The sequence below is a fragment of the Odocoileus virginianus genome, chromosome 28 (assembly GCF_023699985.2).
Source record: "Odocoileus virginianus isolate 20LAN1187 ecotype Illinois chromosome 28, Ovbor_1.2, whole genome shotgun sequence".
Lineage (NCBI taxonomy): Eukaryota > Metazoa > Chordata > Mammalia > Artiodactyla > Cervidae > Odocoileus > Odocoileus virginianus.
In genome coordinates this window covers 39,026,001-39,051,057 of record NC_069701.1, presented here as the reverse complement: position 1 = coordinate 39,051,057, position 25,057 = coordinate 39,026,001, and the positions used below count along the sequence as shown (strand labels likewise).

Below are 25,057 nucleotides of genomic sequence, written 5' to 3'. Positions count from 1 at the left end.
ATGAAATTAGTGGTCATGTGTGCACAAGAAAGTGTATACAAAGTAATTAGGCATTACTTGGAAACAAAACAACAAATCATTGATAGATGACCACTTAAATAATGATGGATTCCATTAAAGAGGATATGTGTGGTTATTTTTAAAATTAGACAGAGCTTACTGTACTGATGTGCAGCTCTCTGTGATATGAAAAAAATTGTCAAAATGCAGGATGTTAATAATAATGATTTAATTTATATTTTAAAAAGAATATACAAATATATTGGATGACTTAAGCATGAAATGTCTTTGGAGGGATTCAAGCTGGTAACAGTGTTTGCCTGTGAAGGATTGGAGGGCAAGATCAGATGGAGACATTATTTTCATATCTTTTTTTTTAATACTGTATTTTTTGCCCCTTTAGCAATTTGTGTGATCTTTATCTATACATATAGTTCTTTTTCTTTGGTGCGGGGATGGGGGTGGGGGGGTAGGGCGCGGTGCCACCTGGCTTGAGGCATCTCAGCTTCCCAACCAGGGATTGAACCCAGGCCCCAGCAGTGAAAGCCTGGAATCCTAACCACTCGGCCACCAGGAAACTCCCAGTACATATATAGTTCTTAATCATTTATCTGCATTTTTGATACAGATAATTTTCCTTCCAATTTTTGTTGGTGGTGAATTCTTACTTTTCAGAGTCCGTAGATTATAGTGGGCCCCACAGCTCTGAGTTCCTGATTGAATCCTGCCTTCCCAGCTGCACAGACTTCAGGAGGGCAGGGCCTGGCCTTGGCTTCCGGCCCAACATTGTCACCCCCACTTCCCCCCAGCCTAGGCCTTGGACTGCTGAAAGTGCAGCCTGGGTGGGAACCAGGGTTGCCTGCAGACAGCTCAGTAGGGTGGATCAGCCTAGTGGATCAAGAGTCAGATCTAGCTTTTCTAAACCTCACATTGTGACCCTGAACCTGCTACCCACAGAAAACGATTCCTCTTCCAGAGAGCACGTTGAGGCTGAATTCTGTCAATGTACAGGTGACGTGTATTGTTAAAATATCAAAGCAGGAGAGGGAAGCATGGGGATCTCCTAGTTTAATCCTTTAGTTTTACAGAAAGAAACAGGGACTTAAGGTGAAGTAACATGCAAGTGATAAAGCTAGGGCTACAACCCAAGTCTCTGTCCACCAGGTTAGAGCAGGGCTGGGGGTCCAATGAGGGTCTGGGTGAGAGATTCACTTCTAGAACTGAGCATGACATCTCATTTAACAAGAACATTTGCCACCAGCTTGGATCTGTGAGGTCTGCTGCGAGGGAAGGATTTGCACCCGCCCACTCCCCGCCCCCAACCAAACTAGTGGTATAGGGCACCGTGTTATATTATCTTGGGAAGCAGGGAGAGAAGTGACAACGATGGACCTGCCTACTCTTCTTGAACACTGTAACTGCACAGAAAGAACCCCTCGGCAGAGAGAAGGGCCCGTCAAGGCTCCTTCTTCCCTGGCAGTGGTGGGCTGGCTTGAAAAATGAGGCTGTCTTGCATTGTAGCAGGAAGATTCTTGGGACCCAAAGTGTGTTCAGGAACTAGCAGCAAGTGTCTGAAAGGAACCTCAGTTTCCGGGACAGGCTCGGTCCTGTCCAGATAGGCATTGGCAGCTCCCACTTCCGCGTAAGTAACTCCCTTCCGCTGCCCCAACAGCGTCGAGCACCTGCTGCCCAGTGTAGACTTGTTCCCCTGCTGACCTGCCTGAGGGGGTGTGCCGCTAGCATTTACCCAGGCCCTGCCCTGGGAGATGAGGGAGATAGCTCCCACCTCCTCTCATCTCTTCCCCATTCTTCCTCCCACCCCACCCCAAACACACCACTGCCCACATGGGCCTGTCACGAGATAACCTGGGAACTGTGAGGAGACTGGAAGGGGTAATGAGAGGCCAGACTCCTTGTGTAACCAGAGAAAGAGTGGACTGACAGGCTTTATCATAAAATTGAAAATGGTATGAAAATGTTTTTTATTTCTGAGTACAAAGCGAGATACTATTAAGACTGTGAAAAACTGGCCAGAGGCCATGAAGCACAAAGAAGACTCTCTTTGGCCTGGTGCCCTGGGCTCCAGTGCAGTGCTGGTGAGGGCGCTGGGGCAGCAGCAGACTCAGGCTGCTTACAGGGCGTGTGAGCGAGGCCGACCGCTAGCCCCATTGGAGGGGTCCGGGCACTGAGGACTGAGTTTACTCTCGGCCTTGGCGGGGGTGGGGGGGGCAGGTGAGGGGCCACTGCTTCTCTGGAGGGCCCCAGGAATGAAATGGCGGGGCTGGGGGGATGAGGCAGATGGGAGTGGGAGAGGGAGGGAGCCTGAGCCTTTCTGCACCAGGAAACTCTGTTTTTTAAATCTGTGGCTTCAAGTGTGTTTCAGGCAGCAGTTGAGAATGAAGCTAGGGTACTGTTGCCCGCAAAGGCACCTTCAGTCTCTACCATATCCCCAAATATGGAGAAAATCTTGAGCCCTTGGAGAGGTGGACATGGGTGGGAGACTTAAGGCTGTAGGCGCTGAGGCTGTAGTGACAGGAGCCTGCGGCCTCCTCCTAAGAGGAATGTGAACACTGGCAGGACTGAGGGGTGCTCGCCCCAGGAGCTGTGCTCGGGCGCCTCGACTTGTGTCTAAGGGGGCATGGGCACGCGTGAGGGCTCATGCCTCGCCCTCCTCCCCACTGCTATCCACGCTGGCCTGCCTTACAATCTTCTGGTGCCTGGGTGTGGACGCACAGCCGGCCTCCCCCTGCTCCTGGAAGGCCCGGGTCCGGCTGGCCACTAGGGCGGCGCTGTTGAGGGCCGCCACCGACTGGCGGGACTTCAGGGCAGGCCAAGGCCCCCTGCGGACCTGCCGGCCTCCCTTGGCACTTGAGGGCTGAGGGAAGGGCTGGGGAGGCTCCTCATCTGAAGATTCTTTTGAAGAGAAAACCTGGAAGAGTGAGACTATAGAGTCAGGGGGTAGTCTTTCCAGGGCTGGGCGTGAACAGGGTAGATGCAGAATGTCTGTTGAGTGAATACAGAAACACTGAGCTACTGACAGGTCAGATTTCCCTAGGAGGGAAGGCAGCACCCCAGGCCTCCTACTCCTGCTCCTCACCTGCCCCCGAGTGGCCCCCAGCAGCCCTTCTTAGCCCCCTCTCCTCCTCTTGCCCCCACTGCTTTGTAGAGCCCGTCCTGTGTGCCACAAGAGACACATCTTCCATGCCAGGCCCTGAGCTGGGTGCTGAGTGAGGACACCCTGCCTTTAGGAACACTGACACCCCCCATCAACCATCTATTCCCCCCAGCCTTCCACACCCAGTGCCACCTCCTCCAGGAAGCCTCTCCCATATGTCCCCTTCCTCTGTGAGATGAGCTGTTTTTCTTTCCTTCGGGTCAGCCACCTTGGCCTCAAGTTGCAGAGAGGCATGAGCTGACTGCAAGGCAGGGGCCAGCTTCTGGTCTCACACATGTGCCCTGCCGCTCTCAGCAGAGTGAGAGTGCTCAGCTCTCCAGCCGCGACTTTGGCTGTGTGAATGCTCTGACCACTCTGCACCCCATCCTTCAATGGGTTGCCCCTCTGCTTTGGGAGGGGGTGCTGAGGTCATCCATACCCGTCTGGGTTCAGCAGTTGGTTGTGCAGCTCCTGGCCTGGGGAGGATGCTCCCCCAAGTCTGGGCAGCCCTGAGCCTCAGGCAGCAGGTCCCCTCGTCAGGCTGAGAGCTGCCTGCAGCCGCCAGCCTAGGGCTGTTGGGCTGTGGCGCCCACCAGATGGCCCTGTCCCAAGGCTGCGCTCCCGCTCCCGTGGAGAGCGGGGCTCACCTGTCCACCCCGTGTCTCCTCCGCTGCTGAGGGGATGAAAAGGAGCAGACCAGGGCATGGCCGCCTGCTCGGGAGCCCCCTGCTCAGGGCCAGCCAAGCCTCAGTCCTGGACTCTCTCACCCTCCCGCCACCCGCCCCCTCCTCCTCTTGGCCCCCACCCTGCCTCAGCCCAGCTCCTCCAGTGGCCGCAGCCTCACCTCTGGCAGGTCAGCATCGCCGGAGGGGCTGTCCAGCTCGGAGGGCGGCTCCAGGAGGCTAATGGACCTCATGACCCCACGGAGGTTGATACGGGGCCGCGACCCAGGCGCTTCTTTTGGGGCTGCCTGGCTGTCCTCTGACCCCACAGCATTCAGCTCCCCACTGCCCCCCGGTTCTGGCTGAAGAGGTGGGAACGGTGTAGAGACCTCGGGGGCCAGGGGCTCCTCTGGGGATGCCCCACCTGCTTTCTGCTCCCAGACATGACTCTGCCGGCTACGATGGGGGGACCCTGAGTCAATTTTGGTGACCCAGCGGCCACCCCCAGCGGCCACCCGCACGCCCCCTTCCTTGTTCCCCCACCGCATACCTAGCAGTCAGAATGCCCTGGTAGGTCTGCAGCTGGCGCAGGAAGCCGGGGTTGGGGCGGGCGATGGGCCGGAGCTCCTGCACGTGGCGCAGAGCCTGCTCCAGGCTCCAGCCATACTGCTTCATGGCGTAGGCGATCACTGTGGCAGCCGAGCGGCTGACGCCCATCTTGCAGTGGACGAGCACCCGGGTGCCCTGCGCTCTGCGGAGGCCACACGCGGTCAGCTTCCCCTTCCCCACCCCGTCGCTGTGCCGTGTGGGGGCAGGGCAGCCCAGAGCAGAGGGGAAAGAGGGGGAGGGCCCTGGGGCCAGCAAAGTGGAGGGCAGGGCAGGCAGGCAGCTGAGGTGTGGTGGGCGGCGGGGCAGCACAGCCCCACCTGGCGGCCTCCACGAAGCGGTGTGTCTCCTTCCAGTGGGGCAGCAGCTGGGCCGACTCCTCATCCCAGAGGCGCACGTTATGGTAGGTGAAGCGCTCAGGGTAGAAGTTGTCGATCTCACGGGCCATGTTCAAGATGTGGCTCACCCTGCAGCCCAGGCATGAGCCAGGCTGAGGTGGGGCCAATGCATGCTGGGTGCTTCGCGTTCCCAGTGCTGAGGGTTGGGGTGTGGTCTAGTCCCAGTGGGGATAGGGGGTGACTGTGACCTTGAGCAAATCGGCTTACCCCACTGGGCTTGAGGACTGTCCTCCCCTCCCTGTCCCCGCCTTCCAGGTAGCTGCAGGCTGTCTGCCGCACAAGCCCTTATCTTATCATCAGAAGTCAGTTAGAGAGGACCTTTTTTTTGGGGGGGGGGGGGGCAGGAAATGGGGCTGTACTGTGCAGCATGTGGGATCTTAGTTCCCTGACCCACACCCCCTGCATTGGAAGTTCAGAGTCTTAACATTGGACCTCCAGGGAAGTCCCCAGAGAAGGGTTTTTGAGCTCAGCTAGGCCTGGCTGGATGGGCAATAGCTAAAACCTATGACCCTTGTCATGGGGTTGCTGAAGGCCCATGGTGGACAAGGAACTGAAGTGTCAGGAGCAGGCAGCCGGAGAGGGGCCCTTCCTTCTCCAAGAGACGTGGTCAGGCAGAGAGGGGCTTTTCTGCCTTAGAGCTAGGGAGAGGGGGCCAGGGAGCTGCCAGCAGACCAGCCTGCCCGGGCCTGAGCGCACAGGAGGGGAGCAGCCCCGGGGCAGAGCTGAAAGCAGAGTTAGCGGCTGGGAGAGGGTTCTGGGAGTTTCTGGCCAGGTCTCTTCTTGGGGAAGATGGAGGCTGGGCAGTCCTGAGAGGGTTGGAAACCCCACCTGTTTCTCTGCAGCTCCTCCAGGTTCGCTGCGTTCCACTCTGAGCCCTGGGAACAGGGAGAGCCCGTCATTCGGTCTCTGCCGGCTCTGGCCGTCCCCCCTCCCACCCCCAGCCTGCAGCTCACCAGGTAGAGGTGGGGGAAGATGCGGGACGCCCGGTCTTGCTGGGCCATGAGCAGCAGCATCTGGTTGTCGATGAAGTCACGGTACTGCTGAAGAGGGCATCCCAAACGCAGCTCCAGGGCTTGGCGGATCTGCAGGCAGGCGGGGGAGGTGAGGCTGGGGCACCTCACAAGGCTCTTATGCCCCAGCCTCCCCTCTGGGGCCTCTGAGGTCAGTACTGTGTCCCATCGTGGCAGAGAAGCTGAGGCCAGGCACGTGGGAACAGCTCAGACAGGAGGAGAGCTAAAAGGGAAGGCTCCAAGGAGAGGACCACTCTGGCACCCAGCCGGAGGGCCCCCACCCAGGGCCCAGCTCCCCGCTTACCCCCACACCTGGCCCACCTCTTTGGAAGTGACGTTGTCCAGGTCACTGGCATCCAGCACCTCCCACAGCTCGGCCCGGATGGCCTGTTCCATCTGCTGCTGCTCTGAGGGTCTGGGACCAGAGCCTGTCAGTGCAGGGTCCTTCCCCTCTTTGCTGTGCGCCTCCCCCCAAGCCCCCTCCCCGGACTGACCGGCTGGGCTCCACGCAGGGAGGCCGCAGAGACTCCAGGTCGGCCATGGCCGTCCACTCGTTGAGACAGCTCTGGTCAGAGCTCAGTCTGTCCTGGTAGTGGCTGGCCCAGGCGAGGGCACTGCCCCCTGGCACAAGACCACTGCTGAGAGCCGCCTCACACGCCTGGTGCAACACCTGGAGTGTGGCCCTGGGACAGTGGGGAGGCCGGTCACACAGTCGTCCTCCCAGCGGCCCTCCCTGGGCCCTGCAGCCACGGTGGAGCCACACCCCTTACCACATGGTCTGAATGGAGACAGGCTTGAAGATCCGACTCTGCCCCCCGGACGTCACACTGAAGCCCCTGTGGGAGACCCGGTGGGGTGGGACCTGGCTCTAGAACAGTGCCTCCGAGAGGCCTACCCATTAGTCACCTGACCAGGCTGGTCCTCAGAACATATACACATCGTCTGAGCTTCAAAATGAGCCCTGTTTACAGACATGGGGCAGCTGAGGCCCAGAGAAGTTAGGTGACTTGCCCAGGCTCACCCAGTGGATCTTCGTGGAGCTGAGAGTAGGCCCAGCCTGGAGTTCTGCAGTTGCTCCCCAGTACCAAGCCCCCAGGCATACATCACACCTGGCTATTTCACCCGCTGGCCCCGCCCTCTCCTCTCCCCTCCCTCCGGGCGCCATCTCTTACCCGTCTCCATCTAGGTACACCTGGGTGTCACTCCAGAGAGGCAGGACCAGGCCTAAGGTGCAGCTGGGGGAGCTGTCAGGGACACAGGGCACGTGGCTGCCCATCAGTACCAGTGCCTCCCCACCGGGCCCTCCTGCTCCTCCTCCCCCTGCTCCCACCTGCTGTCAGGGAAGTCCACGCCCAGAAGGACTGTCTCATCCTGACTCAGGCCTTCTCTGGTGGAGACGACCAGCAGGTAGCGGAGCCGGGGGGCCCGAGCCGCCTCCAGCTGGGCTGCCTGGGGAAGACGGGAAGGAAGAAGCCTGGGGTTGCAGTGGCCCAGGGGACCTGTTCTCCCCACCCCCACCCGACACACATCTGGGTCTGGAGCAGACCTCCACCTGTTCCCTCTGTACCCACCCCTCCCTCCGCAGATATCAGATCAGTGGTTACAGTCTAGTGGTTCCCAGCTTTGGGACTTCATGGTCCATTAATAAAAAGAGTTTTCTCAAAGGGGATGTATGTGGGGGAAAAAAAGGGGAGCGTGGGCATGACATCACCCTTTTTTTTTCTTCCTGCTAGGAAGGAAGTTTAAAAAATACCTTTCCAGTTACCATAATTTGATTCAAGAAATGTTTGTTACTAAAGAAATATTAAGGACCCAATCTCACAGTGAAGGACGGTGCTTCCGTGGAATTAATTCTGCCTTACAAAAGACTGTGTCTCATTTTTCCCATTTTGCTGTAGACAGTGAGATGTTCCACAGGCATCCAGGTTCTCACTTTGCCGCCTGTGTCCCATCCCCAAGGGGCCCTTCTAGGACACCAGCCCACGGTGGGTGCTCAGCAGGCCCCCCTGAGCACCAGTCCCTTTGTGGACACCTCACACGGTCAGGAAGGTCTTGTGCTGGTTGAACAGAAACCCGCCTCTGGGTAATTCCCCGCTCTTGGTCCTAATCTTGCCCTATAGGCTCACGTGGGACAAACCTCCCCATCCTCTCCCAGCTCTCTCCAGAGACCTGAAGACACCACCTCGGCCTGTTAAAACTCTAGCTGAAACAGCAGAGTCATCATGGTTTGGGTAACCTCTATACTCCCCAGGGTGTCCCCTGCCCTCACACCACGGCTCTCCAAACAGGCTCTCCAAACACACGCTGGCTCTGTTCCACTCTCCCCTCCCACCTGAGGAGTGGCTCTCTCCCCTTTCGGGGGACCAGAGGGCTCTGGACGGGGCCCTCACCAGGCGGATGTCATCCTGTGGCCTCAGCAGCTCCACCATGAGGTGCAGGTGTTGACTCTGCTCCTGCTTGCGAGGACTCGGGGGCCCGTGCCCGTTGTCTGTCTGGTCCCCGTGGGGCTGCCCTTCCCCAGGGGGCTCCTCTGCTGGTTCCGGGCTGGGCCTGGAGGCATCTCCATCATCCCCTCCATCCTGCAGTCCCAGGACAGCCCCTCGGAGTACTGCAAAGCTCTGCCTGGCAGGGAAGCAAGGGAAAAGTGACACGGTGATGGCCCATCCCACCCCTCAGGACGGGGGAACCAAACCCCCAGAACCGCCTTGAGGATTTGTTAAATCAGGTGTTGGCCCCCATCCCCAGAGTCAGCACGTCTGGAGTGGAGGCCTGAGAAGGTGCATCCCTACCCAGTTCCCAGGTGATGCCACCTCAGTGCTCGGGGAACCACTGCCTTGGAGGCTCTCAAGCCTCGAGCCCAACTTTCCCTTCCCATCTGACTAACTCAAGAAATAACCGTGAACTTGGTGGGGACCCAGGTGTCCCGTCTCGCCCCATAACGCAGGACCACTGGCCAGAGCCAGGTCCAGGATAGTGGATGAAGAAGCCTCAACTGACTGGGGGAAGATGGAAGCAAAGGCAGCCAGCCGTGCCCACTAGCAACTCTGCCCCCACATACTAAGTAGTGGGCTTTGGCTGCAAGTCCTCCTAGAAGGCAGTGGCCAAGCCTGGTGGCTGGAGGTGCGTGTGGGGAGAGGTGCTCACCTTCGCTGGAGCCGGCTTCTGCGCTGGGACACCTGGTCCTGCTGAGAAGGCAGCCCCCAGGGCAGAGTGAAGTGATGGGAACGGACTCCTCCCCACGTTCAGGGTGCTGGGGTTGGGAGTGCAGAATTCACGCTCCCCCCACTCCGCCCTCCTCCCTCGTTCCTCTCTGCCCTCCCTCGTTCCTTGCCCCCTCCCGCCCCCCCCCACAGTGGGGAAAGGAACCAGAAAAGGTGTCAGATCCTTTTCTGTTCCAGTCCACTTTTAACGTGGAGACATTGGCGGAGCCGGGCCCAGGTTCAGGCCGGCAACCAGAGGTAAGGGAGGGGGAGCGCTGCTGGAGATGCCTGAGGGTTTGGCCCAGGTCTGGGCCCAGAACGGGGTAGGGCCTCCGCGGGCGCTCGGGGCTCTGGATCTTGCCTTGGTCCGAGTTCCTGGTTGCCTCAAGATCTCCCCTAAGCCGCTCCAGCCTGAGGCGTGAAGGCCCCCTCCGCACACCCCCAGGCTTGAGGGGCGGCTGCCCGTGGGCAGCAATCACTCCCCCAGGCCCAACTGGCAGCCAACTGCGTGGGCAGGAACCACAGCCAAGCCAGACTCACCGTGGGCCCCACAGGCGTGGACTGGCCGCTGGCCGGGGGCGAGCGGCTTACTGTGACCAGGGCCATGGGGCCAGGCCGGGGGCCCCTAGGCCGGGACGGCACGACGCCCTCCCTCGGCCCCGCGGACAGACGGTCCCTGCCCCGCAGGACCAGGAAGGAGAGTCCGGCGCCACCAGGGCCTGGCACCTCCTCGGGGCGGACCTTAAAGGGCCAGACACACGTCCAGCCCGGGCTGCGGAGCCCGCACGCTGTGGCCACCGCCCCTCCCTCCGCGTCTCCGCCTCAAGGCACGTTGGGGGCGGGGCCGGGGGCGGGGCGCAGGTGAGGTGCCGGGTCTCCGCGGCGGGAAAAGGCAGCCTACGTAGAGCTCCAGGGTTCGGTCCCTCCTCCCATGAGGCGCCCCCGCCCCAGTCCCCGGCTCCGCCCGGCTGGGTCACCTGAGCTGTGCTCTGGGCCTCAACCATTCTGTTACCCCGCATAGGTGGAGCCCAGGGAGGCAGGGGAGAGGACCAGGCACGGTGGGTCTTAAGTGGACGCACCCCAGACTTATTTCTTTTGGCTGGCTGGTCCTGGCACTTCCACTCGGCTTGAGGGGTGTCAGGCTGGATTTAGAACAAACCCACAGGCTCACAAGGGGTCCTCGGGGCCACCTTGGAGGTAAGCTGGGCGGAGCTGAGCAGGTTCAGGGCCACGGCAAAGGGAAGTGACTTGTCTAATGTCGCTGCAGTCGAACCTGCCAGGTAGGTAGGGGCAGGAACCCAGGTCTGGGGCTCCGCCTCCGAGCCAGCTGGAGAACCAGCCTCTGCCCTTCCCGCATTCCGGGTCTCCAGAAGGTGCGATGGGCCTCAGGGGAACTGATGCTCACGGAGCACCTGCCCCGCGAGGGCACTTGACACCTGTCGACTCATCTTACCCTCCCAGCAGCCCTGAGTGTTGGAGGGGGTCTCATTTAAAGCTGAGGAAACAGGCCAAGGGGACCACGGTCAGGATTCAAATCCAAGCCCCAAGGCCATCACCCACAGTGTCTTGCCTTGGTATACCCCCCGCCCCGGCCCCCCCAGCCCCACCCCACACTGAGCAGAGCAAGCCTGCTGCTGGGGTCTTTTTATTTCCTTCTTGGTCTCAAGGCCAGCTCCCCCCATCTAGGGCTCCAGGCCCCCTGAGCCCAGCAGCTGAGTGTTTATAAATAAATAAATTACAAAAGTGGGTGGGGGAGCAGCCCGGATGCCCTCCCGAGGGCGGCTCAGTGCTCGGTGAGCGAGAGCTGCAGGATCCGCTGTAGGTCTTCCTCCTCCTGCTGCCCCCGGCGCTCCCGCTCCTCCTGCTCTCGCGAGGACAGCTCCAGGGCCAGGCGAAGCTGCTCCTCGAAGCTGGGGGGGGCCGGGGATGGGGGCGCCCGGTGCAGGGAGCCCGGACCCCCAGGCTCTGTGGACATCCGCAGGCTTTCCTGGAGGGCCCTTCCAGGCCAGGCATGAGATGAGAGAGCAGACCCGTGAGCCCTAAGGCTGGGGAGGGGACGGGGGCTGGGCCACAGCTGTGGAGGGCGCAGATAAGGGCAGGGAGGCTGGGACCGGAAGACCCGAGAGAAGAGACAAGGCAGGGTCCTGTCTCCTCAGGCTTCATGCCTGCCGCCCTCCCTGCTGGGCAGCCCTCAAGATGGAGCGTGGCCTCAAAGAGGGTGTGGGATCCTGCGGCCAGCACCTCCCTGCTCCCTACCCCCCACCGGCCAAGAGCCCCCAGGGCTGGCAGGACGCGCAAGGCAGGGCAGGGCTGAGACCTGGCCCTGGTAGGTCCCAGCGAGCTCACCGCTCCAGCTGAAGCTGCTCCTCGTAGGCCGCGGCCTGGGAATGGTGGACGCCAGGCCGGGTGTTGGTCAGGGCTTCCCAGACAGTCACCTGTAGCAGCCAGAGCCCTGAGCTGTCACCTCTGCCACCCTGGCCCACGCCCAGGGCCCGGCCCCAGCCTGCAGCCCACCTGCTCCGCCTCTGTGCCCGCCTCCAGCAGGCTCTGCTGGATGGCAAACTGCAGCAGGTCATCATCCTCATCACGAAGGGGCTCGCTGCGCTCTGCACCCAGCACGCTGTACCCCTCTGGCACCTCGAACACGGCAGGGTCCACCTCACAGGGGAAGGGGCTCCCTGGGCACAGCAGAGGGGTCGTGCTCAGCCCCCTCCCCGGCACACAGAGGCGGGTGAACCTCATGGCCCCACACCTGCCCGCAGCGGTACCTGAGGCTGCAACAGCAGAGCCGGGCGCCGGCACCCACACGGAGCTCAAGGGCTCATCGCAGCCACACAGGTTGCTGAAGGTGATGCGGGCATTGAGCACGTGGAAGAGGGGGATCTCTGTGAGGAGATGGGCCGCCTGAGCCAGCCCTGCCGCCACTCCCGGGGGGTGGGGGCTGCCTGGGACCCTCCTGCTTCCCCCGCCCACCCTCTCACCAATCTTGACCGGGAAGCCAGGTGGAAGGCGCAGGGTGATGAAGTCACGCAGCTTGGCAAAGTGAGCATTGCTGATGGCCATCAGGTCGATGATGGGCGTCACCTGGTCCCCCAGGGACAGCGGATGCTCCTCGCTCAGCCACAGTGTCGCCTTGAACCTGCCCGGCCAGCCACAGGGTGTGGGTCGAGGGACCTCTGGTGGCCCCTCTGCTGAGGCCCACCTACTCTGCCTCTATGCATGCTCTCCACCTAGCCTGGGGGGCCCTCTTCTCTGCTCAGCGGCCCCTGCCTGATTCCCCTGGGAGCTTATGTCCTTCTGGCCCTACAGCCCGGGCTGTCCCCAGGCCCCAGGCTCAGTCTGGCCCATCCTCCTCTTCAGCCCACAGCCAGCACCTCGCACATCGCTTCCTCTGGGGTCCAGCACCCCCCCCCCCCACACACACACACAATTTAGGACTGTACGACTAGGGTCACATCCCAGCCTCTGGCTGAGGGAGCCCACATGAAGTTCCGGGACAGTGCCAGGCTCATGGGAAGTGCTAGACCTTCCCATGAGATGCCTCCCAGCATCTTATGGGCAGATGGTCAGATGCGACTGTTCTCATTTTACTGAGGGGGGGGGTCTAGACTCTCAGAGGGGAAGATGATTCCTCAGGCCCCAAAGCCAGGAGGTGTGAGAGCCCCGTGTCCTTCCCCTCTGCCACAAGCTGGCCCCTAGCAGGTGCTCATTCAGTTGAACAGAAAGCCATCCATTCATTCATTCATTCACCAGGAAGAGCAATCAGGCCTCTAAGCAAAGCCCCAAGCTGGGTGCTGAGGACCATGGTAGCCAAAGCAGACCAGGCCCCTGCCCCCAGGGAATAATCTAGCAGGCAGCTGGCTGGGTGAGTGGTCCCCCCACTCCAGGGGGCCCAGGGTGTGAGGGGAATCTACAACGGCTTGGGGCACAGAGGGAGGCCTGCAACCAGCCCCCAGACCTCACCTCTGTACTTTGCTGGACATCTCAATGGGGCGGCCGATGTTCCTCGACTCCAGGCTGAAGTTGGGGTCAAAGTATTCATCGGGGGAAATGGCTGTGGGGTTTGTGGGGCTGGCTGCTTGCTGCACAGGAGCCTGCGTGGGCCCCAGGACTAGGCTTAGTGCTCCAGAGGCGCTGGCCTGGCCTTGCCCAGTGGCCCCTGCCAGCCGGCCCCCAGCACCCACCCCCCAGCCCTGGCTCACCCCATTGTGGGAGGAGTGCTGCTGGGCCATGCCAAGGAAGGACTGGAATGGAGTCTTCCCCCCTAAGGAGAAGGGGTGGAGCCAATCAGGGGACCTGGGGCCACTGCCCCCAGACTGCCCACACCCACCTTCCACCCTGGGAGCCTCCTGGGTAGTGGGAGGCAGAGTAGATAGGAATGGGGACGCCTCCCAGCTTGGCCCAGACACTCTGGCCCTGACCCCACACACGGGTGACCCGCCCATACGGTGTGACTGGGCAGCAGGCAGGCGCACCTGGGTTTACCTTTGATCCTCGCCTTGTCCTGATCAGAGAGGTGCTCCGTGCGTGTGCGTGTCACCAGCTCCACGTTGGTGGCACTGTACACCTGGGGAGCAGGGGGGACATGGGGAACTGGGGGCTCAGAGCCTGTCCCCCACACTCAGCCTCGCTAGCACAGGACCCAAGGCCTGCTGTCCCCAGGGACAGGTGAGATCTCGCTCCCCGCAGTGGAGGCGGAGGGGTCTGAACCCCAGGGAGTCACTAACGAGGGGAAACGCTCCTCGCTTCATCTTGGTGATCTGGGTGGGGGCCTGTGCTGTGGGTGATCCCTGTGGGCTCAGCGGGGGCCACATGGGGCTTCCGGAGCCCGTGGACTGCTCAGTCTCTCCCTCCACACGGGGTGGATGCGGAGAAGGGGCCGAGTTCCTGGGCCTCGTCTCCTACCCCAGCCCCCACCACTAGGCTCTCCTGCCTTGGCCTCGTAGCCGCTAACGGTTTCCATCTTCTCAGACCGCCAGCCCCAGATACCACATTTGTTCCTGAAACAGACCAAACAGGAGCTCATGAGGACTCACACCCCCCAACTCTGGCCAAAGTTGTCCCTTCCAAAGACCCCCTCCAATTAGCCTTCCCGCTGTGAGACACAGAGGAACCTTGAAGAGGCTGCCTGGACAGCTAGGACAAATGAACAGCGGACTGAGGACCAGGAAGTACTGGGGAATTGTTCTTTTTTGCTAACAGTGTTAGGGCTCAGTTTAAAAACATCCTTATCTGTTACAGTCACGTACAGATGCATGTACTGTTGAAATGATAAGGCATCTGGGATGTGCTTTAAAATAAAGGAAAAGGAAAAAAGTGTGGAAGAGTAGATTCAACAAGATTGGCAAAATGCTGGGAATTCCCTGGTGGTCCTGTGGTTAGGACTCAGTGCTTCCACTGCAGGGGGCATGGGTTCGATCCTTGGTCAAGGAACTAAGATCTCGCGTGCTGCTTAGCACAGCCAAAAAAAAAAAAAAAAATAGCAAAATGTTGATACATGTTAAAGTTTGAGTGATGAATACATTATACTAGTCTATGTGCTTTAAATTTTCCACAATAAAAATTAAAAAAAAAAAAGTCTGACCCAATAATAGTTGAAGACTTTATAACCCCACCTTCAAGAAGGGAAAGAACGAGTAGACAGATCAACAAGGAAACAAAAGACTTGAACAGGCTATAAACTAGACTTAATAGATGTCCTTAGAACATTCCACCCAACAACAACAGAATACACATCCTTCAGGACAGACTATATGCTTGGCCATGAAAGAAACCACAACAAAACTGAAAGGAAAGCAATTACACAAAGTATGTTCTCCAACTCCAGGAGTTGGGGATGGACAAGGAAGCCTGGCGTCCATGGGGACGCAAAGAGTAGGACCCAATGAGAACTGAGCTGATGGACTGATGTTTTCCAGTCACGACTGAATGAAATTAGAATTAAAAACAGAAAAAAAAGTTGGGAACTCACGAGTATGTGAAAAGTAACTCACTCCTAAATAACCAATGGATCAAACGATAAATCAAAAGTAAAATCAGAAAATACTTTGAGATGAATGGAAATGAATATACAACATATCAAAACTTGTGGGACACAATTTAAGCAATGCTCACCAGGAAATGTATAGCTGTAACCTAATCTTCCACAATAAGACACTGGGAAAATAGCAAACTAAACCCACAGCAAGCAGAAGGAAGGAAATAATAAATATCAGAGTGAAAATTAATGAAATGAAGGACAGGAAAACAATAGAGAAAACTGATTCAACCAAAAGCTGGTTCTCTGAAAAGATCAATGGAATTGACAGGAAAAGAGAGATGACTCAATTACCAGAATCAGAAATGAAAGAGAGGGCATTACCACTGACATTACAGAAATAAAAAGGATTATAAATAAAACAATATGTTGAACTAATTGTACCCCAACAAATTAGATAATTTAGATGAAATGAACAAATCCTAGAGACACCTAGAGCTTTCCCGGTGGCTCAGATGGTAAAATCTGCCTGCAGTGTGGGAGACCTGGATTCAATTCCTGGGTCGGGAAGATCCCCTGGAGAAGGAAATGGCAAACCACTCCAGTATTGTTGCCTGGAAAAATCCCATGGATGGAGGGGCCTGGCAGTCTACAGCCCATGGGGTCCCAAAGGGTCGGACACGACTGAGTGACTTCACTTTCAGAGAGACCTAAACTACCAATACTAACTCAAGAAATAAACAATCTAATAGATTTGTAATGAGAAAAGGGATTGAAGTAGTAAAAATAAAAATAAACAAAAAAACTACCCACAGAGTAAAGACCAGCCCAGACAGTTTCACCAAAGAATCCCACCACACTGTTAAAGAAGAATTAACACCAATTATTCAGAAACTCTTGCAAAAAATAGACTAGGAGGTGACACTGCCTAACTTATTCTGAGGCACTGCCCAGATACTAAAGTCAGACAAAGACAGTACAAAAAAACTATGAAACATTGTCTCTTATGAATATGGACACAAAATACTAGCCAACCAAATCTAGCAATATATGAAAAGAATTATACACCATGACAAAGCTAAATTTATCCCAGAGATACAGGACTGGTTCAACATCAGATTGAGGGCAGGAGGAGAAGGGGGCGACAGAGGATGAGATGGATGGCATCATCGACTCAATGGACATGAGTGTGAGCAAACTCTGGAGACAGTGAAGGACAGGAAAGCCTGGTGTGTTCCAATACACGGAGTCACAAAGAGGGGGACACGGCTGAGTGATTGAACAACAACACATATCAACAGAATAAAAATAAAAAGTCACACGGTTCTATCGATAGACACGGAAAAAGCACTTGACAAAACTCAAACACCTTCATGAGAAAAACACTCAGCAAACTAGGAATAAAGGGAACTTCCGCAACCTGATAAAGGGAAGCCTACAACTAACATCATACTAAATGATGAAAGGCTGAACTTTGCCCCTAAGGTCAGACACAAGATAAAGATGTCTGCTCTTGCCACTCCCATTCAACATTCTACTGGTAGTTCCAGACAAAGCAATTAGATAAGAAAAAGAAATAAAAGGGATTTGGATTGGAAAGGAAGTAGTAAAACTATTAACAGATGACATGATCTTACATATAAAAAAATCATGAGGAATCCACTAAAAACACTTTAGAACTAAAAAATGAGTCTGACAAGGTTGCAGGATATAAGATCAGTATACAAAACTCCATTATGTTTTTACAGATTTGCAATGACCAATTCAAAATGTAATTAAGAAAATAATCTATAGTAGCATCAAAAAGAATAAATTAGTTAGAATAAATGTATTTATTCTAAGTGCAAAACACTGAAAACTACAAAACATCACTGAAAAAAAATTAAAGATCTAAAATGGGAAAATAACCTATGTTCATGGCAGAAGTCTTAACATTATTAATATGGCACTATTCTTCAAACTGCTTTACAGATTCAACACAAACACCATCCCACCTGACTTCTTTGTAGAAACAGATAAACTGAATCTGGAATTCATATGAAATTGCAAGGGACCCACCCAGAATACCTAAATCATCCTGAGAAAGAACAAAGTCGGAAGACTCTTATGTTCTGATTTCAAAAACTTATTACAAAAAAATGTGTGATTAATAAGATAGTGTGGTACTGGCATAAAGAGAGTCATACAGATCTGTGGAATAGAATTGCGAATATAGAAATAAATCCATTTGTCTCTGGTCAACTGATTTTCCACAAGGGTGCCAAGACCATTTAATGGGAATTAATAGTCTTTTGAACAAATAGAGCTGGGAGAAGTGGATAGTCACATACAAAAGAATGAAGCTGAACCCTCACCTCTCACCATATACAAATATTAATTCAAAATAAATCAAAGAGCTAAATGTGAGAGCTAAAACCAGAAAACTTTCAGAACAAAACATAAGGGAAAATCTTCACGACTTTGGATTTGACAACAAAGTATTGTTAGGTATAAAACTAAAAGCACAAGCAACAAAAGGAAAAAGAGATAAACTGGACTTCATGAAAATTAAAAACTTTTGTGCTTCAAAGGACACCATCAAGAAAGTGAAAAGACAACCCACAGAATGGGAGGAAATGTTTGCAAATCATGTACATGATAAGGGATTTATATCCAGAATACATGAAGAACTCTTGTAACTCAATAATAAAAAGATAACCTGATTTGTGAAATGAGCAAAGGATCTGAATAGACACTTCTCCAAAGAAGATACACAAATGGCCAACAAGCACATGAAAAGTTGCTCAGTATCATTAGTCATTAAGGAAATATAAATCAAAACCACAATGAATACCACTTCATACCGGCCAGGATGGTGATAACCCCAAAATAAATAAATAAATGAGTGGTAAGTGTTGGTGAGGATGTGGAGAAACTGAAACCCTCATATACTGCTGATGGGAATGGAAAATGCCACAGCCCCTTCAGTGAACACTCTAGCAGCTCTTCAAACAATTAAACATCTGTGTTTAATCAGCACATGACCTAGCAATTCCACTCCTAGGTAAATACCCAAGAGAAATCAAAACATACGTCAAAAAAACAAAACAAAACATATGTCCACACAAAAACTTGTACACTCACGTTTAGGGCAGCGTTATTCATAGTCTAATAGTCAACAGTCAAAAGGTGGAAATGATCCTTAGGTCCACCAACGGACGAATGAATAAACAAAATGTGGGGTATTCATACAATGGATCTGGCCATGAAAAGGAATGAAGTCATTACATGCTACAGCTTGGATGAACCTTGAAACTACTATGCTAAGCCAAAGAGGCCAGTGACAAAAGACTGCACAAATTGTATTATTCTATTCATATGAAAATCCAGAACCGGGAAATTTATGGACACAGAAAGTTATTAGCTGGGGGCGGGGATGAGGGGATGGGAGTCAATGAAAGGGGACAGGGTTTCTTTTTTGAGGTGACAAAAATGTTCTAAAGTTGGATGTGGTACACACCTGTGAATATACTAGAGACCAATTAAAACAATTTAAAACAGGTAAAGTGTATGGTATATAAAATTATTATCTCAAGAGAGTTGTTTTTTTTTTTTTAAGTTTCTGAAGTCTGCTTTGGAACTGGGGTACGTGTTGTTGCGGGGATAGGATCCTGGCCCACCCACAAAGGACTCTGGCCTAGACACACCTGCACCCCTGAGAAGCCAGCTCTGGTGCAAACAGGCCACAGCCCTAATCCTTGTCTTATGGGAAAGCATGTGAGGTCAGAAGTCAGGAAACGGGACACCCTGACCTAGCCTCCTCCCCGGGAGACAGCTGCCAGTACAGACAGGCGTGCAGGGGTTTGAAGGTGTCACAGGTCTAAGACCGGCAGGTGGTCCAGGAGTCACTGGGCCTGCAGTGACCGCCCCCTGCCCCATCCAAGCAGCCTCTGCCGGTGGCTCAGCCTCCCAGAGGCCTGAACCAGAGCCCTGCCCGTGGCATGGCCAGGCCCCAACTGACCTCTCGAAGGCCACGTTGCGAGTGTCCAGGTGGGTGGAGACAATGGGAGAGGTGAGGCGACTGGCCACGTGCTCCTCACTGGGCCGCATGGCGGCCAGCAGCGCTTCGGGCTCATGCAGCGTGAGCCCCAGCGTCTCCATGTGCACCAGCTGCCGGTCGTGGTCGACCTCCATCACCAAAGCTCCGGCCTCTACGTGCCGGCATGGGGGTGTGAGGGTGACCGATCAGTGTGAGGTCCAGACGGTGGCTGCAGGGCCCCCCCACCCCGGGACCCCTCAGCCACCCGCTGCTGCCGGGTGTGGACGCAGGCTCCGGGTCCCCCCACCCCACCTCTATTAGACAAAAGATGGCACCGTCCTCACAGGAAAGCCGGGGGCCCTGGTCTGCTGTAGGCCGGACCCCCAAGCTCACCCTGGCCCTTGAAGATGAAGCTCCTCCGGCCACGCTGCCAAGTCATGTGCTCGAAGCCCAGGAGGCTGGTGTCCACCCGCAGGCTCTCACCCCGCTTCCAAACGCGGTACACGTCACTCGGGCACATCTTGGACACCAGGGGCACTGTGGGGGGTGGGGGGTCACGGAGGTCACCAGCGCTCTTTCCCCAAGGCCCCATCCCGGGCCCCCGAGAGCCAAGCGGTAGGTCCCCACTCACCCCAGCTGCTGAACTCCCACTTCATCTCCACGTAGAAGTCGGGGGCCTGAGAGAGACCAGAGCACCGCTCAGGGCCCTCCCTGCCTGCAGTGGGGGGCCAGCCCCACGGGGTGCCCAGCCCCTTGGCGGGTCTCGATGTGTCTCTGTGGTCCAGCTCACCCCCCACCCCAGCCAAACCCTGCCGAGCAAAGGGTGGGCCACATGTGGCCTAAACAGGTCCTCAGGTTATCAGCATCTGGAGGCCTGGGGGCCAGGCTCAAGCCCACCATTTACCTGTTGGGGGGCCTGAGGGCACTTCTACCCCCTCTGGGTCCCAGAGTCTTCATCTGAAAAGGGGACACAGTGACCCCCTCTGGGCCTAACCCCTGGGCTGCAGGGCACAAGGCAGTGAACTCTCCCAGTGGGGCACCCCCCCGCCCCGCCCATCGTGTGCTTTGAGAAGGGAGGACGGGGGTCCAGGCCACATCTGCTACGTTGGATGAAATCCTCCTTCCAGGAAATGTGCAAGAACCAGGAGACCCACCACCTAAAGCTCTGTTGAGATTTCTGACATATCAGCAGGCTAGTGGTGGGGTTGAGCCTGGCCCCTTGGCCTGCAGATGGTTATAGCCTGAGGACTCACAGACCTATTTAGGCTCACCCTTTCCTGGGCAGGGTTTGGCTGGGGTCGGGGGCGAGTTGGACCACAGAGACACATCGAGATGACACATCATAGAGGACCTTCGATGTTGGCAAAGGCTTTCCTTCCAAAGGGCCCGCTCTCATCCACGGGGCCGGATGCCCCTCTTTCCTGCCTGACCCTGGGCTGGGGTCCAGAGGGAGGAACCCCACTGATAGGGTCCGAAAAACATGCTGCACAGGCTGGGTGTCCTTCCATGGCTGAACCTGGCGGGGTGACCCCACAGAGTCTGTCATGGCCCCCTCCGTGGCACCCCACACTCCCCGCACGGGCCACACCTCCGTGCCCTGCTGCACCTGGCGGAGTTTGTTGAGCAGTTCCGGAATGCCGGCCAGCCTCTGCGTGGCCCTCTGGTAGTCCCGATACTGGAGCACCAGCTGCACCATCTCAGGGTCCCCAGTGCTGACAGCCTCCTGCAGGACTGGGGGCACCGGGCGGCTGAGGGGCATTCCCTAGACGGCCCCAGGCTGGACCACTCACTCCCCCACACCACCCCCTGCTGCCAGTCTCAAGGAAGCCCCTCTTTGCCTCTGCAGTACCTGCCCAGCCCTGACAGCTCTCTTTGCCCACGTTGGCATTGTGTCGAAGGAGGACTCTCACGGACTCCAGGTTCCCCAGGGACACGGCCAGCTCCAGCGGGGTGCGCCCCCGGGGGTCTTCCTGTTCAATGTCGTGCTGGGGGAGATGGGACACAGCAGGGCAAGTAAGAAGAGGCGGGGGCAAGGAGGCCGCGGGGATGAACAGGGGCGGGAGTCACTGCAGACTGGCGGTGGGAATGGCACCGGTGGCCTGAGCGTCCTGGCAAAGGAAGAGAAGGGGGCAGGTGGGAAGGGCTTGCCCACCTCTCCTGCTCTCTGCCAGGGTCAGAGCTGGGGGCCCGATGGAGGGGGGCGTCTGGTCAGGTAGAGATGCAGCCGCTGACGTCAAGAGTCAGGGCTGGCCTGAGGATCAGGACCAAGCTGCTTTTCTCAGCCTGGGCTCAGGGGTGGTGCAGCGCGAGTTCGGAGGCTGGATGCAATGCGAAGTGGGGAGATCGGTAGGGCCAGGCCCAGCGCTGGGAGTCCCGAGGCCAGAAGCCCAAGCTCGAGGGGCAGGTGACCTGGACTTCTGGACCTCCGGGGAGAGGGAGCCGGGCGGGCGGCCTCCGGGATGGAGACCACAGATCTGGGTTGGGGGGGGGTGGGTGGCCAGGGGGAAGGCCCCGGGACCTGGTGGGCCTCCTCACCTGGCGGCTGTGCAGAGCGGCCTCCAGTTCTCGGTGCCGGTTCGCCCAGACGAGCCGATGCAGCGGGAAGGTGGGACCCGGGCCTGCCATGCTGGGCGTCAGCGCCGCATCCCGGGAGGGCGGGCGGGCGCGGCGGGGGCGGCCCGGTCCCCCCCTCGGCTTGGGGACCTAGTGCGGCCCCCTCACCTCCAGTCCGCGCCGCGCCGGAGCTGCGCCCACCGCAGCCCCCGCGCCCCCGGCGGCAGTGGCGGCGGCGGCGGCGGTGGCGCAGGCGGCGGGGAGGGAGGGCCCGGCGGGCGGGGCGGCGCCGGGGCGGGGCGGAGCGTCGGGCTTGGTGCCCGCCTTGCTTCGCAGCCATCGAAACTCGGCGGGGCTGGCGCGCGCCGGGGACGGGCGAGGGGGGCCGCCAAGCAAGCGCCGCCGACCACGGGCGCCAGGGCAGAAGCCAAGCCCCGGGTCTCAGCCCCGGGTCTCGGCCGGGAGGGGTCTGCGGAGGGCGTTCCGGGGGGCAGGGCCAGGCTGCAGCTCAGCCCGCGCCCTGCAGGGGGCGACCCAGGCACGGCGCAGACCAGTCCTCGCGGGTCCGGAAGGGGAAGAAGCGAGGCCGGGGGCCCGGCGGCCCGGCGAGCGGACGTGCGCGCCTGCGTGCTCGGCGGGCCGCGGTCCCGCGGCTGTTGGTCACCAGAGTTCCCCCGGCAGCTCCCCGCCTTGTCCATGAGCCCGATCTTCCTACCCCAGGCCCCATGGGTACTCGAACGTGCCTGACTGTGCGGGTGGGATGCGAGCTGCTGGCTGGCCCCAACCCCATCACTTCTGAGATGCCCCTAAATGCTCACCAGCTTTGCTTGAAGCCCCCTTCCTGGGCTGGACTCTGCCCTGGGGGATGGGGGTGGGGCGCACGGGAGGCAGGAATGGGAATATGGGGCGGGGTGGGGAGCCGGCCTGGCTAGCTCAAGACCTTCGGAGGGCCCTTCACAGCGTGGTGGCTGCTTTCAGCTGCCGCGTGTGTCCGTTTTGCAGAGGCTGCGCTTTGCTGCCAGTGTCAGGAAAGGAAGGAGAGTTTCGAAATCAGGGCCAGCCCCCTCCGCCCGCACCGGAACCCGGGTGCAGGCCTTGCTAAGCTCTGGTGTGTTACCCTAGCCTTAGCCTGGGTTTTGGCCCCAGACTTGGTGAGGCAGCGGCTGGGTTTGGCCAAGGCTGACCCTCAGGTTTCCATCTCTCTGTTTATAAAAGGGTCGTGCCATTTGATCTAGATGTTTGAGGTCTGTCTGTGGGCTGGGAGGCCCTAGTTAACGTTCTTACCTTGCCCTCTCATTGTGGCCAAGTGATTCCTGTGTTATCTGGGATGACTTGCTACCCTGCACTGTGGTGCCATCAAGTCATTATAATGTCCATGGGTCTACGAGAGCAGAGGCCTCTGAATGTCTAGAACTCTAAAATCAGGCCCTACCAGACATGGAATGAATAAAGATGTGGTACAGATATACAATGGCATATTACTCAGCCATTAAAAAGAATGAAATAATGCCATTTGCAGCAATGTGGGTGGACCTAAGAGTGTCATACTGAGTGAAGTAAGTCAGACAGAGAAGGAAAAATGTCATAGGACACCTTTTATATATGGAGTCTAAAAAGAAATGATACAAATGAACTTACAAAACAGAAAGAGACTCACAGATTTAGAAGACAAACTTATGGTTGCTGGGGGGAAGGGCTACTTAGGGACTTTAGGAAGGTCATGTACACCCTACTATGTTGAAAATGGATAACCAACAAAGACTTATTGCCTAGCATCTGGAACTCTGTTCAATGTTATATGCCAGCCTGAATGGGAGGGGGGTTTGGGGGAGCATGGATATATACATGTATATGTACGGCTGAGGCCCTTTGCTGTTCATCTGAAGCTACCACAACATTGTTAATTGGCTATACCTGAATACAAATGGTTTTCGTGTTTAAAAAAATTTTTTTTAATAAAATAAAATCAGGTCCTACCAGCCACCACTGTTGCAGCTCTTTCTAGCCTCCACCTTCCCTAAAAAGTCCCAAGCCCTCTTCACCCCAAATCTAACAGGACTGTCTCAGGCCCAGCCTGTCCTGATTTATGCAGCCTCGAACACAACTCCCTACCGGTACTTGACTCCTAATTCCGTTGTCTTCTCAACCCTTTTCCAGGGCTCCTCCTGACTCCCAAATCAGGCTTCTCCCGGCTAAAAGCCTGTCTGTTCCAATGTCACCCTGGTGCCACCTCTAGGACCACACTTCAGCTCTTCCTTGGACCCCTCTGTGCCCGAAGGCCCATGCAATCCATCAGCAGGTCCCAAGCCAAATGAGGCCACATTCACCCTCCTCCCTTCCAGCCAGCTCTGCTCCCTGACTGTCGTGGCTGAGTGACCGTAGGGCCCTCCTGGTGTACCATCGTAGACCCCCACCTCTCTCTAGTCCCCAAGTCCTGCCCATTCCCGCTGGGCCAGGTTCTTTCCATCCAGCCTCTGTGCATCTCTTCCTCTACCACCAGCATCATTATGACATCTCTTCCCTGGACAGAATCACTGGCCCTTCCCCTGTCTCCCTGACTCATCTTCCATCTCCTTCTGCACACCCTGCACATGTAACCAGCAACTAGTTCTGCAGTCAGCTGTCAGGTCACCACCCAGCCCCTGTCCAGAACCGTCAAGGACTCCCGAGAGCCTATCCAGGTTCAGGCTCCATCTCCATTCCCATCTTTGTGCTGCAGTCACTAAGTGCCCCTGGACGCTGGGTTGGCTTTAGCCTGGCATTCAGGGCCTCCCAGGCCTGCTTCCTTCCCACAGTACTGCTGCCAACCTGAGCCACTCCTGACCGCTGGGCCCTTCCCTGCATCAGAAATGTCCTCCCCACCTCGTCCAACCCAGAGCTGGAGGGCCAGCTCCAAAGCCATTTCCTTGGGGACTCCTTGGGGCCCTGAGTCCTTGCCTGCAGACCCCTGCCTGGAAAGGGCAGCAGCGACATCACCCATGGGGGCCTGGACGGCAGAGACGTGGGGAGAAGAAAGTTGAACATAGCCTTTGGGTACGTGAAGCCTGGTGCTGGGGGATCGTTCAGGCTTCAGGGACCTCTACTGGAGGCTGCGCTGCAAAGCCAGAGGTGAGGACGAAGCCAGAGGCTGAGGCTGGAGGCTGCATGTGTGGCCCCCAGGGCAGAGGTGTGCATCTGTCCACAGCAGGTCCTCAGCATGGGCCCCGGTGGGCTAGATGCCCAGCCAGTCCAAACATGACACTAAGTACCAGCCTGCGGGCACCTCCTGTTTCCCGGGCAGTGGGCAGAAGACCTCCTTCTGCTCCACCGGGATGGGACAGGCAGGGTACAAGCCACCCCCAACCCTCCCCAGGCTGTGAGTGCCTGCCCTGGAGGCGGAGATCTGGCGCCACCAAGACCCTCCCTCCTCAGGCCCCACGCCGAGGTGGGGGGGCGGGGAGAGGCTGAAAATGACACAAGAGTCTGACACAGCCAAGGAG

General features: G+C 57.0%; 2 protein-coding genes across 10 annotated transcripts; both read right to left on the bottom strand.

Annotated features, from left to right (window-relative positions):
* Window positions 1–1,965: 1,965 nt before the first annotated feature.
* Window positions 1,966–10,576, bottom strand: SSH3 (slingshot protein phosphatase 3). 2 transcript variants are annotated; one of them, XM_020887775.2, is made up of 14 exons: window positions 9,571–10,576; window positions 8,975–9,015; window positions 8,221–8,452; window positions 7,161–7,279; window positions 7,003–7,074; window positions 6,601–6,666; window positions 6,325–6,513; window positions 6,152–6,245; window positions 5,774–5,902; window positions 5,649–5,695; window positions 4,743–4,889; window positions 4,367–4,567; window positions 3,999–4,272; window positions 1,966–2,929 (listed from the first exon to the last, which is right to left on the bottom strand). In XM_020887775.2, the coding sequence occupies exons 1-14, from the start codon at window positions 9,634–9,636 to the stop codon at window positions 2,657–2,659; spliced, it is 1,950 nt and encodes a 649-aa protein (XP_020743434.1). In that variant the 5' UTR covers window positions 9,637–10,576; the 3' UTR covers window positions 1,966–2,656. The 2 variants fall into 2 exon arrangements, with proteins under 2 accessions (XP_020743434.1, XP_020743435.1); XM_020887776.2 differs by having other exon boundaries at window positions 8,975–9,012.
* Window positions 10,577–10,662: 86 nt separating this feature from the next.
* Window positions 10,663–21,822, bottom strand: ANKRD13D (ankyrin repeat domain 13D). 8 transcript variants are annotated; one of them, XM_070457714.1, is made up of 16 exons: window positions 21,561–21,820; window positions 20,875–21,010; window positions 20,632–20,756; window positions 20,377–20,541; window positions 19,657–19,702; window positions 19,419–19,562; window positions 19,008–19,197; window positions 13,964–14,030; window positions 13,516–13,597; window positions 13,233–13,294; window positions 12,994–13,124; window positions 12,012–12,169; window positions 11,799–11,915; window positions 11,545–11,708; window positions 11,377–11,465; window positions 10,663–11,104 (listed from the first exon to the last, which is right to left on the bottom strand). In XM_070457714.1, the coding sequence occupies exons 1-16, from the start codon at window positions 21,648–21,650 to the stop codon at window positions 10,693–10,695; spliced, it is 2,178 nt and encodes a 725-aa protein (XP_070313815.1). In that variant the 5' UTR covers window positions 21,651–21,820; the 3' UTR covers window positions 10,663–10,692. The 8 variants fall into 8 exon arrangements, with proteins under 8 accessions (XP_070313815.1, XP_070313819.1, XP_070313820.1 ...); XM_070457718.1 differs by having other exon boundaries at window positions 10,663–11,027; window positions 21,561–21,816; XM_070457719.1 differs by having other exon boundaries at window positions 20,875–21,133; window positions 21,561–21,650.
* Window positions 21,823–25,057: the final 3,235 nt, after the last annotated feature.

Excerpts from the sequence above, each read along its gene's own strand:
- SSH3 (XM_020887775.2), bottom strand. The coding sequence starts at position 9,636 with ATGGCCCTGGTCACAGTAAGCCGCTCGCCCCCGGCCAGCGGCCAGTCC. Across the intron at positions 6,667-7,002 it reads GTGTACCTAGATGGAGACGG|GGGCTTCAGTGTGACGTCCG; the intron begins GTAAGAGATGGC and ends GGTCTCCCACAG. Across the intron at positions 2,930-3,998 it reads GCGATGCTGACCTGCCAGAG|GTTTTCTCTTCAAAAGAATC; the intron begins GTGAGGCTGCGG and ends TCACTCTTCCAG.
- ANKRD13D (XM_070457714.1), bottom strand. The coding sequence starts at position 21,650 with ATGGCAGGCCCGGGTCCCACCTTCCCGCTGCATCGGCTCGTCTGGGCG. Across the intron at positions 13,125-13,232 it reads AGCACTCCTCCCACAATGGG|GCTCCTGTGCAGCAAGCAGC; the intron begins GTGAGCCAGGGC and ends GGGCCCACGCAG. Across the intron at positions 11,466-11,544 it reads CGGGCACAGAGGCGGAGCAG|GTGACTGTCTGGGAAGCCCT; the intron begins GTGGGCTGCAGG and ends TGGCTGCTACAG.